Consider the following 13,143-nt stretch of genomic DNA (forward strand, 5'->3'; position numbering starts at 1 on the left):
CATGTCTCACCCTCGGCTTATACATGAGTCAATACGTTTTCCCAGTTTTTTTGTGGTAAATTAGGGGCCTCGGCTTATATTCGGATCGACCTATACTCGAGTATATACGGTACAAGTTTCATGGAATGCCTATCTAACACACTGTTCTGAATATACCTTTTCCTATATCTATACATACCCCTGAAGAAGGAGCTTCAGTCTCTCCGAAACGCGTAGGGTATTTTAAGCAATCAGTGTGTATGTAGATTATCAGTGTATTTATGCATTCCTTGTTTTGTGTGTTTTTCTTAATATTTTTTCATAACATATTTTTTTTTGTACTTTACTAATCTGATACCTATTGTACGTGCCTAAAAATTCCACCACTAGGGGTGTCCTAACTTTTAATATCACATCATAAGCCCCACCCTTGCCAGAGTCCCGTCTATGCCAGCCTTTCTCAATCTTTTTAACACAGAGGAACCCTTGAAATAACATTCTGGTCTCTGGGAACCTCTGCTAAAAATGACTGTATGTACAACTCACGAAACATTAGTGTGATGGTTAGTGGGAAGAAGTCTACTTACTAGGGATGAGCTTCGAATGTTCGGGTGTTTGCCAAATAGCGAATTTTATGGGGCGTTCGCAGAAAATTCGAGAGCCCCATAATGCACTGCAAGACCGCAGTGCATTGCTGTATGACGATTGGCCAAAGCATACACCTGACCTGCATGCTTTGACCAACCACAGCACACTCCTCAGCGAGAGCTATAATTGGCCAAAGGCAGGGAACCTAAGACTAATGCCGCGTACACACGATCTGAATTTTGGTCAGAAAAAGCTCTGATGGTTTTCCCGACGGAATTCCGACGGTATTTCGCTCAAGCTGTCTCGCATACACACGGTCACACCAAATTCCGACCGTCAAGAACATGGTGACGTACGATGGGACTAGAAAAATGAAGTTCAAAACCCAGTAGCCAATAGCTTCCGTCTCATAGTTGAATCTGAGCATGCGTGAGTTTTTTTGCGCGTCGGAATTGCGTACACACGATCGGAATTTCCGATAGAAAGTTTTTCCATCGGGAAAATTGAGAACCTGCTCTCAAATTTTTGCTGGCAGGAATTCGGCCAGCAAAATTCCGATTTTTTTCTGATGAAAAGCTATCATCGGTCTTTTGCCTTTTGCTGGCCGAAATTTTGACTGTGTGTACGCGGCTTAAGTCCACACCCCACACTATACAAGGCTGCTTACACAGCGCCCATATAGTGTGTTATAGTGGACGGAGATAGAGAGATTGAGCTAGAATAGGCAGGCAGGTTAGTTAGTTAGTGGCAGTGTATTTGATATATATCAGACTAGCATATATATATATATAATATATATTCCGAACGTGGGAACGTGGTGACGTACAAGACGTGCGACGAGCTGAGAAAAGGGAAGTTCAATAGCCAGTGCGGCTTCTTCTGCTTGATTCGTGCGTTAACTTTTGTGCAAGGGACTTGTGTAAACACGTTAGGACTTTCCGACAACAAAGTTTTGTTGGCGGAAAATTTGAGAACCTGCTATCAAACATTTGTTGTGAAAAGTCCGACAGCAAATGTCGATGGAGCCTACACACGGTCGGACATTTTCCGACAACAAGCTCACATTTGTTGTCGGAAAATCCAACCGTGTGTAGGCGTCATAATAATTATAGCAGCAACTCAAAGTGAAATACACACAAATAGTAAGACCCCTTTCACACCAGGGCGTTTTTCAGGCGCTATAGCGTTAGAAATAGCGCCTGAAAAACGCCCTAAAGAAGCTGCACCATTGTCTGTAGTGTGAAATCCCTGAGGGCTTTCACACTACAGCGGTGCGCAGGCAGGACGTCAGAAAAAAGTCCTGCCAGCAGCTTCTTTGGAGCGGTGAAGGAGCGGTGTGTTTACCGCTCCTCCACCGCTGCTGCCCATTGAAATCAATGGGGCAGCGCTGTAATGCCGCCGGCAAAATACCGCTATTGCGGCGTATTGCCGGCGGTTTTAACCCTTTCGCGGCCGCTAGCGGGGGTAAAAGCGCCCCGCTAGCGGCCGAAATGCGCCGCAAATCCGGCGGTAAAACGCCGCTAAACATAGCGCCGTTTTACCACCGCCGCTATCAGCGGTGTGGTGTGAAAGCAGTCTAATAGATAAAAAGTGGGATGTTAACCAAATATGCAAACATAAAACAAAATAAATGAATAAAAAGTGAATGAAAAAATTATTTTAAAAAGTAAAAAAGTCCCAAACAGTGAAGCACGTGACTTATGTAAAGTCCTCCAATAAACATTGAAAACCTTAAGGATTTTTCCAATGGAGAACGGACCAATAGTCAAAAGTTCTGTGAAAATCTTGTGAGTTTATGAAACGAACAAAGGGAATCCACCACCACACAGAGTGCGTGCTTACCAGCTGAACAAGTTTAGACACTTGTGGCTAATACCCAGGGCCCTTTCCTCCAAAGACTTTGGATGTCTGGTCTGGTCATATGACGCAGTAAGATGTTTGGTTGGGAAGGTGGTTGGAAGTAGAGCTTGTGGACCCATACACAGTACAAGAGGCGATGTCTGAGGCTCCGGGGTACTTCGTACTCCCACACCCAGGCTCCTTGTATCCCTCATTGGCCCTCTCCTTGGCACCCCACTCCCCCTACCTTGACCTCACATACCCCTTTTTCCTACTGTGCCGCCCCAACTCCCCCTAGTCTACTGACACCCCACTCCCTCTACCTTTATATCACCTACTCATTCTTCTTACTGTGCCGCTCCCCCCTAGTCTACTGACACCCTACCTTTACCTCACACGCCCTTCTTCCTACTGTGCTGCCCCAAATCCCCCTATATATATACAGTGTAAACTCTATATAAGGGCCCTGAGGCGATTTAGTTCACATATGCAGCACTATACAAGTTATTCATTCCTAGTCTACTACATACCTTCCATCCCACTGCTAATAGCAAAATTACTCTCATTAGAACTTTAGAGCAGTGGTTGTCAACTTATGAGATGACATCACCAAAGGGCTGCACATAATGTTCAAAATATGTAATGCTTGGGGGCAGGGCCATCTTTAATATTGATTGGACCCTGGGCAAAAAATGTATTGGGCCCCCCCCCCCATGCAATTTTGCTCTCCACCTGCTCTGAGACATACAATAAATAGCAGCTAGACTTAAAATCAGCTTACTATATCAGATCAGGCAGCAATTGCGACTGGTTGCTAGAGGTTACAGCACACATTATGGCTCGCTAATTAGTTTCTAGAGGTTACATCAAATGATTTCTGCTTGTTAATTGATTGCTAGAGATTACTGTTAAGTAATACTGCTCACTGATTTCTAGAGGTTACAGCACATCATCCCCCCACTGCTGGGGAGCATGATACACATATGAATGCCACCTTTATTTACATATCAATGCTGCCAGCCGCATCTATTTACTTAGTAATGCTGCCATTATTTACAAATGAATGCTGGTTATTTACATGCAAACACAGGGTCTGCAGGTGAGTCATCTGTACACAACAATAAGACAGAGCTGGGCGGCATTAGTACCATCACTTCACACTGAGATATCAGGACACAGTACAGGACTAAAACTTCAAGGGACAAGGGAATTTACACTGGGATAGTTGGCAAGTATGAGGCAGCTGCTTTGGGCCCCACAACAATGACAGGGCCCAGGGCAGTTGCCCCTTTTGCCCTGCCTTAAAGACGGGGGGAGGGGGGCTGTCAAAAACTGCAGACCTAATAGAGGAAATGAGGTACAGAGAGTAAGGACAGGATACATTGTTGGCTGGGAATATGCTGCAGAAAACAATACCAAACTGGGAAGATGTTACATGAGGCTAATAGAGATCAATGCTATTATCCTACTCAATGTTCCCACTACAAACTGCTGAGGCCCGAGACCGCACATCATATACCAAAGCATATATACCTCGAGCCAAAGGTTGGACATCAGGGATTTAGAAGCTCTTAATTTCTGATCTCACCCCCCCCCCCCCATACTTCCCGTAGGTTGACTACTCACAAACCTTTAAAGAGGAAGTAAACCCTAATGGGTGTTACTTCCTCTTTGATTCCCTGCAAAGGTAAAGCATAATGGACTACTATGCATCGCATAGTAGCCCATTATGTGTCACTTACCTGACACAGGAGCCAGCGAAGTCACCGCTGTCCCCTGTAGTTCCGAGCATCCATCTTCTTGGTGGGTCTCCGTGGGTCTCACTGCTCTGGCGCTGTGATTCACCGGAGCAGAGATGACGTCACTCCCGCGCATGCGCACGGGAGCCGACACTCGCGGCATGTCGCCGCAATCTGCGGCTTACCCGGTGCGCCTGCGTATGCGCCGTAGACAGCGGTGGCTGTCTTCAGGTAAATATCTCCTAAACTGTATAGGTTTAGGAGATATTTCTTGGACCTACAGGTAAGCCTTAATCTAGGCTTACCTGTAGGTCAAAGTGGTTTGTAAGGGTTTACAGCCACTTTAATGAGAGTTGGTCCAGTTGGAGTCGCTTTGCAATGCCTTTATCCGACTGTATCTGGTGCCCAATGGGTTGCATGCCGTGCAATTGTATACATTTACCTTTGTTATCCCAAGATATCTTCCTCTTCTTTGATGCTGCACCTTTTATCCTCTCTGTATCCCTAAAAGTTAAAAACAATAAAAATGATTTGGAAATAAAAACCTAACCAAGATCCTAACACCTTAGAATAAAAAATAAAAAAAAAGTTTTGATTGGAGTTATACTCTAAAGTGGTAGCATTCAAAACTCAAACAGTATAATCCCAATTCCGATGGGATGGCAGGGGGTTATTGTTTCATTTTGTTTTTGAAAGCAAACGTCTTCCATATGTGTGAAGGGCAATGATATTCCCACTGCTGACATTGTTTTGGAATAGCCACTGTTCTAAGAATTTGGATACTTTTCTTCAGTACAGGGGTTCTTTTCCTCTTCTATACATTGTACTATATTGTGGAACTGTGTTCTGGTCTTGTTACAGAAACGCTTTGTTCCAGATGGAGCTTTGCGTGACTCGGACAGCTCACAAAATTCACGCTTTGGATATGCCATCTCTGCAGTGCCAGACCTAAACCAAGACTCTTTCAATGACGTGGTGATCGGGGCACCTCTAGAAGATGGCCATAAGGGTGCCATTTATATCTTCCATGGATTCAAAAGAAACATATTGAAGAAATACAAACAGGTACAAATTTAAATTGCTAATTATTAATATGAATAATAACCATCAAAAATGTCTTTTGTCACCTTCCAATTTTTACAGTTTGTATCAAAGTTGACTTACGCTTTCATGGTAGAAAAAAATAAAGCAAATAAAAAAATAATATATCATACAATTACTACAAAAGCCATGTTGTAATTTAATGGTACTAAAAATTACCTTTCCATTTTCATCTGTATCTTTCTGTAAAATTCAGTGCAATATGGTAACCTGGAGGTGCTCCATACAACGCCCCCAGAAATGGTTCACTGGTTTTCTCAGAAGTCTGCACTAAAATACAAGTCATATTTTAGGCATCCTCTGCAATCCACTTTTGGTGCGATTCTCCCCAGGGACGTTGGTAGACCCTGGCACCCAGGCTAGGTCATCCATTGAGTGCTCCAGGTCTTTAACTGAGTGACCAGGGTCTTCTACTGAGTTCCCCAAGTCTTCTACTTAGTGCCCCAGGTCTTCTAATGTGTTCCCAAAGTCTTCTACTGAGTGCCTCAGGTCTTCTACTGAGTGCCCTAGGTATTCTTACTGAGTGTCTCAGGTCTTCTACTAATTTCCCAAAGTCTTCTACTGAGTGCCCCAGGTCTTCTACTGAGTGCCCCAGGTCTTCTACTGAGTGCCCCAGGTCTTCTAACAAGTTCCCCAAGTCTTCTACTGATTTCCCCAAGTCTTCTACTGAGTGCCCCAGGTCTTCTACTGAGTACCCCATGTTTTCTTCTACTGAGTAGCCCATGTCTTCTTCTACTGCGTACCCCATGTCTTCTTCTACTGAGTTCCCCAGGTCTTCTACTGAGTGCCCCAAGTCTTCTACTGAGTGCCCCAAGTCTTCTACTGAGTGCTCCAGGTCTTATAATGTGTTCCTCAATTCTTCTACTGAGTACCCCAAGTATTCTACTAAGTTCCGCAAGTCTTCTACTAAGTGCCCAGGGTCTTCTTAAGCCCCGTACACACGAGCAGACTTTTCGACATCCAAACTCCGACGGACTGAGTCCGGCGGACTATCCGATCGTGTGTGGGCTGCAACGGACTTTAGCTTCGCTAAAGTCTGACGGACTTTAGAAATGAAGCATGCTTTAAATTTTCCCGACGGAACTCCGCCGGACCCGGTCCCCTTCGAAAAGTTCGCTCGTGTGTGTGCTACTCCGACGGACTAAAACCGACGCTAGGGCAGCTATTGGCTACTGTCTATGAACTTCCTACGTCGAATCCCGTCGTACGTCATCACGTTCAACTCCGTCGGAGTTTGGTGTGATGGTGTGTGGCCAAGTCCGTTCGGTCGAAAAGTCCGCCAGAACTCCGTCGGAACTCCGGCGGAACTCCGGCGGAACTCCTTTGGAGGTCTGTCGGACATAAGTCCTCTCGTGTGTACGGGGCATTACTGAGTTCCCCAAGTCTTCTACTGACTTCTCCGAGTCTTCTTACTGAGTGTCCCAGGTCTTTTACCGGGTGCCCCATGCCTTCTACTGAGCTCTCTAAGTCTTCTACTGAGTGCCCCAGGTCTTCTAATGTGTTCCTTAGGTTTTATCCTGAGTGCCCCAGGTATTCTTACTGTGTGCCCTAGGTCTTCTACGAAGTGCCCCAGGTCTTCTACTGAGTACCTCAGGTCTTCTACTGAGTGCCCCAGGTCTGCTTACTGAGTGGTCCGGGTCCTCTACTGAGTAACCTGGGTCTTCTACTGAGTGCCCCAAGTCTTTTACTGACTTCCCCGTACCTTCTACTGAGCTCCATAAATCTTCTACTGAGTGCCCCAAGACATCTTCTGCACTCCTACTTCTAATGCCGCTTACACACAATCAGACAATCCGCCGGACTTTGCAGTGGAGGTCCGCCGGACTTTTCGAACAAGCGGACTTGCCCACACATGACCGGACTTTTCCAGCGCACTAGGTCCTGCGGACAATCCGCCGGACTTTTGTCAGAGGTCCGCCGGACTTTCCAAACGAACGGACTTGCCCACACACGGAGTAAAGTCCGTTAATTTTGAACGTGACTCCAGGTAGACGGGACTAGCAAAGGAAGTCAATGTCGCCACCTCCATCAGCAAGATTGACACCTCGAGAGCCCTGTCGCCTGGTATGGATTTAAAGGGGAACCCCTACGCCAATAAAACGGTGTGGGGATTCCCCCCAAACTCCATACCAGACCCCCATCCGAGCATGCAGCCCGGCCGGTCAAAAAAGGGGGTGGGGACGCGCGAGCGCCCCCCTCCTGAGCTGTACCAGGCCGCGTGCCCTCAACATGGGGGGGTGAGTGCTTTGGAGAAGGGGGGCCCCTTGCGGGCCCCCCACCCCAAAGCACCTTGTCCCCATGTTGATGAGGACAAGGGCCTCTTCCCTACAACCCTGGCCTTTGGTTGTCGGGGTCTGCGGACGGGGGCTTATCGGAATCCGGGAGCCCCCTTTAATAAGGGGGCCCCCAGATCCCAGCCCCCCACCCTATGTGAATGAGTATGGGGTACACCGTACCCCTACCCATTCCCCTGGGGGAAAAAAGTGTCAATAAAAAAAACACAATACAGGTTTTTAAAGTAGTTTATTAGACAGCTCTGGGGGTCTTCTTCCGACTTCGGGGGTCTTCTCGCCGGGCTCCTCCGCTATCTTGTGCTCTTTCTGTCCATATGACATCACCCAGCCACCCACCCACCCCCTTATGCCTATGTACGTCGCCGCGCAACACGTCCCTGGCATTACGGCCGGAGAGAGCGTCGTGTCAACATCAGAAGGAAGAAGAAGAGAAGAAGGAAGAAGAAGGTGGCAGCGACAGCGACGAACAAGACCGGGCCAACGCTAGTAAAAGAGCTGGAAGAAGATAGCGGAGGCCCGGCAGAAGAACCGAAGAGTGGGACAAGACCCCCGAAGTCAGAAGAAGACCCCCAAAGTCAGAAGAAGATCCCCGGACGGCGGTGACGAAGAAGAAATCTGGGCTCCTCCGCTAGTAAAAGAGCGGTAAAAGAGCAGAAGGTAGTGGAGGAGCCTGGCGAGAAGACCCCCAAAGTCGTAAGAAGACCCCCCCCACCCCGGAACTGTCCAATAAACGAATTTAAAAACCTGTGTTGTGTTTTTTTTATTGACACTTTTTCCCCCAGGTGAATGGGTAGGGGTACATCGTTCACATAGGGTGGGGGCCAGGATCTGGGGCCCCCTTATTAAAGGGGGCTCCCAGATTTCGATAAGCCCCCTGCCTGCAGACCCCGACAACCAACGGCCAAGGTTGTCAGGAAGAGGCCATTGTCCTCGTCAACATGGGGACAAGGTGCTTTGGGGTGGGGGGCCCACAGGGCGCCCCCTTCCCCAAATCACCCACCCCCCATGTTGAGGGCACGCGGCCTGGTACGGCTCAGGATGGGGGGGGGCAGTCGCTCGTCCCCACCCCCTTTCCTGACCTGCCGGGCTGCATGCTCGGATAAGGGTCTGGTATGGACTTTGTGGGGACCCCACGCCTTTTTTTAGCGTAGGGGTTCCCCTTTAAATCCATACCAGGTGATGGGGCTCGGGAGGTGTCAATCTTGCCGATGGAGGCAGGAAACATTGACTTCCTTTGCTAGTCCTGTCTACCTGGAGTCACGTTCAAAATGAACGGACTTTACTCCGTGTGTGGGCAAGTCCGTTCATTTGAAAAGTCTGGCGGACTAGCACACAGAAGGGCGGACAATTTTGAGTCAAGACTTCTTTCTAAGTCCGCCGGACTTTTGGGAAGAAAAAGTCAGCCGGAGCCCGCACACGGTCGAATTGTCCGGCGGACAAGAGTCATAGTCCGATCATGTGTACACGGCATAATTCAATGCATTATACAGGTCTGTAACATTGTCTAGTTTATCTGCTTTTCAATACATTTGTTTTGTCATTCTAAAGTGACTCTACTGTTCTTAGAGCAATTCATTTTTGTTCAGTTACAAAGATTATATTAGCTTTAGATTTGATCCAAAGTGGTCATCGTGGTATCTTACCAGCCCCTCAACATTTTAATTTGTGTGTCCAGAGGTGGCCACGGTCAATTAGGACCCTAGAATTTTGAATTTTTGATCCATCTATCTAATGATTTGTAAACTGCAATACTGTATATTACATTTTTGTTTTTGGGTTTATTACCGCTTTAATTCTGTCTTTGTGTTCTTGTCTTCTCAGCGCATTGCTGCAGCGGACTTGTCGCCCACACTGGCCTATTTCGGCTGCAACATTCATGGAGAGATGGATATGAACGAGGATGGCCTGGTGGATCTGGCAGTGGGCTCTATGGGAAACGCTGTTCTTCTCTGGTGTGTGGATGATCGTGTACCGATACAGCTATGATAAACATTCTTCTAAGCAACTAGACCAGTGATTCTCAACCAGGGTTCTGTGGAACCCTAGGGTTCCTCCAGAGGTTGCTAGGGGTTCCTTCAACATTGGGCAATTTGTACCTCTCAGATAAGTTCCCAATGACACCATTGATCTTTTTAGCTATCTGTAAGCCCTTGTACACACGGTCGGAGATTCCGACAACCAAATCCGTTGGAGTAATTCTGACGGATTAATTCCGGAAGAGGTCCGGAAGTGATGTTGCATACACACAGTTGGACTAAGTTGTCGGAAAATCCAATTGTACATAACGTGATGACGTTATTTCGTTACGACGGGACTACGTTCAGACTAGTAGCCAATAGCTTTGGTCTAGGAATTTGATCTGAGCATGCGTGGAACTTTGTCCGTCGGAGTAGGCTACACATGATCGGAGTATGTCCAATCGGAGCATTTTGTTGGAAAATTTTACCGGCAAGTTGGAAAAATTGGTCCGTCGGATATTCCGACGGAAACAGTCCGATGCATACCACACACAGTCGGAATATCCAACAAAACGGTCCGATAGGAAACATTCCGACGGAATCTCCAACCGTGTGTACAAGGGCTAAGGAGGTAATTCTTCCCAATGACCACAAGTGTAAGGACCATTCTTCCCACTGACCATCACACTAATGTATCATGAGTTGTAGATTTCTAATTTTTAGCAGGGGTTCCCTGAGACTGGAGAACGATTTCAAGGGTTCCTCGGTGTTGAAAAGGTTGAGAAAGGCTGAACTAGACTTTCTGCAACATGTAGAGACTAACAGAATAAATGCTTTCAAGTTCAGTGCACCCAAAATGGATATCTCAGTTAGAGGCGGATTATGTTGGTCTGAGCCATGTACTGAGAATATACATGTGCAATTCGTTTGGGTCAGAATATAATTTTGAATTAATTTTTGGTAATTTGGAGATTCAGATATATCTGAAACTCTGAATGAAATAGTAACAGTTTTCATTAAAATTCATTAAATTTTGTTCCGTTCAGTTGTTTTCTACCAAATTTCAAATTTTAGAAACAATACGAATTTGGAAGGGTCGAAAAATGATCGACCGATGTGTGAAGAATAGCTGGTTGTTAAGGAATGGGGCGGGAAGCCGGCCACCGCGTTCCTTAAAAAAACTATTTTTCATCATTGGTCAGCGGGCTTCCCCACTGACAGCTGAAATGTAAACTAAAGAATGCCGGCAATGAAAAATTCAGGAAAAAAAACCAATGTGGCCCCCCCTTCCAATCCATACCAGGCCCTTTTAAGGGGAACCCCACACCAAAATCCATACCAGATCCTTATCTGAGCATGCAGCCCCAGCAGGCCAGGTAAGGGGCTGGGGGGGAGCAAGCAGCCTTCCCCCAACCATATCAAGCCACATGCCCTCAACATGTGCTTTGGGGTAACTTGCACCTTGTCCCCAAGGGCCTCTTCCCTCACAACCCTGGCTGATGGTTGTGGGGGGTCTGCAGGCGGGGGGGGGGCTTATCGGAATCTGGAAGCCCCCTTTAACAAGGGGGGCCTCCAGATTCCGCCCACCCCCATATGAATGAGTATAGATTACATAGTACCCCTACTCATGCACCAAAAAAATAGTAAAAAGTGAGTAAAGATATAACAAGTGTTTTTTAATTTGAATTGTTTCGAAAATGTGGAATTCATTAGAAAATAAATAAACAAAACTAAATTAAACTAAACAAATTCCAAAACAAATTAATGAAACAAAATTAGTAACATAGCGAATCTATCCGAAACGAAACAAAACAATTTTTTCTGTTCTGCACATGTCTAAGGCCTCATGCACACGAGACGCAGATGAAACCTCTGTTAAAAAAAAGCTGAAAAGTTTTGCCGCGTTTGCATGCCGCGTTTAGACGCGTTTAGACGCGTTTGCGTTTAAACGCGTTTATAAAGATAACATCATGTAGACCCTCCCCAAGCTCTCAAAGCATTTTTTTTAACTATTTCTGCTATTTTGATCAGAGTGAGCAGCAGCAGCATAGAGAGCAGTTGTACATTTGCATTTGCCGTGTCACTTGCCACGGCACCTGCCACAAGTTGTGGATTGTCCACTTGCCACGTCACTTGCCACAAGTTGGGGATTGTCCACTTGCCACATCACCTGCCACGTCACCTGCCACAAATTGTGGATTGTCCACTTGCCACGTCACTTGCCACATCACCTGCCACGTCACTTGCCACGAGATGTGGATTGTCCACTTTCCACGTCATCTGCCATGCCACCTGCCACAAGCTGTGGATTGTCCACTTGCCACGTCACCAGCCACATCACCTGCCACAAGTTGTGGATTGTCCACTTGCCACGTGACTTGCCACATCACCTGCCACGTCACTTGCCACATCACCTGCCGCAAGTTGTGGAATGTCTACTTGCCGCGTCACTTGCCACATCACCTGCCACAAGTTGTGGATTGTTCACTTGCCACGTCACCTGCCACAAGTTGTGGATTGTCCACTTGCCACGTCACTTGCCACAAGCTGTGGATTGTCCACTTGCCACATCACTTGCCACGTCACCTGCCACGTCACTTGCCACGTCACCTGCCACAAGTTATGGATTGTCCACTTGCCACGTCATTTGCCACAAGCTGTGGATTGTCCACTTGCCACATCACTTGCCACGTCACCTGCCACGTCACTTGCCACGTCACCTGCCACAAGTTTTGGATTGTCCACTTGCCACGTCACTTGCCACGTCAGCTGCCACGTCACTTGCCACGAGATGTGGATTGTCCACTTTCCACGTCATCTGCCATGCCACCTGCCACAAGCTGTGGATTGTTCACTTGCCACAAGCTGTGGATTGTCCACTTGCCACATCACTTGCCACGTCACCTGCCACGTCACTTGCCACGTCACCTGCCACAAGTTTTGGATTGTCCACTTGCCACGTCACTTGCCACGTCAGCTGCCACGTCACTTGCCACGAGATGTGGATTGTCCACTTTCCACGTCATCTGCCATGCCACCTGCCACAAGCTGTGGATTGTCCACTTGCCACGTCACCAGCCACATCACCTGCCACAAGTTGTGGATTGTCCACTTGCCACGTCACCAGCCACATCACCTGCCACGTCACTTGCCACATCACCTGCCACAAGTTGTGGATTGTCTACTTGCCGCGTCACTTGCCACATCACCTGCCACGTCACTTGCCACGTCACCTGCCACAAGTTGTGGATTGTTCACTTGCCACGTCACCTGCCACGTCACCTGCCACAAGTTGTGGATTGTCCACTTGCCACGTCACTTGCCACAAGCTGTGGATTGTCCACTTGCCACATCACTTGCCACGTCACCTGCCACGTCACCTGCCACGTCACTTGCCACGTCACCTGCCACAAGTTTTGGATTGTCCACTTGCCATGTCACTTGCCACGTCAGCTGCCACGTCACTTGCCACATCACCTGCCACGTCACCTGCCACAAGTTGTGGATTGTCCACTTGCCACGTCACTTGCCACATCACCTGCCACGTCACTTGCCACGAGATGTGGATTGTCCACTTGCCATGTCACTTGCCACGTCACCTGCCACGTCACTTGCCACGTCACCTGCCACGTCACTTGCCACAAG

The 13,143-nt window shown here is 47.5% G+C and overlaps 1 protein-coding gene across 1 annotated transcript in view; it reads left to right on the plus strand.

Annotated features, from left to right (window-relative positions):
- LOC143964484 (integrin alpha-11-like) overlaps positions 1-13,143 on the plus strand; it is a 211,052-nt gene that overhangs the window by 101,168 nt on the left and 96,741 nt on the right. Inside the window, exons 13-14 of the mRNA XM_077474257.1 lie at positions 5,007-5,210; positions 9,362-9,492. Coding sequence (XP_077330383.1) covers positions 5,007-5,210; positions 9,362-9,492 — 335 coding nt within the window. The remainder of the gene's footprint in view (positions 1-5,006; positions 5,211-9,361; positions 9,493-13,143) is intronic.

The sequence above is a fragment of the Lithobates pipiens genome, unplaced genomic scaffold (genome assembly GCF_037356315.1).
Source record: "Lithobates pipiens isolate NorthernLeopardFrog02 unplaced genomic scaffold, aLitPip1_a1.2 Scaffold_8, whole genome shotgun sequence".
Lineage (NCBI taxonomy): Eukaryota > Metazoa > Chordata > Amphibia > Anura > Ranidae > Lithobates > Lithobates pipiens.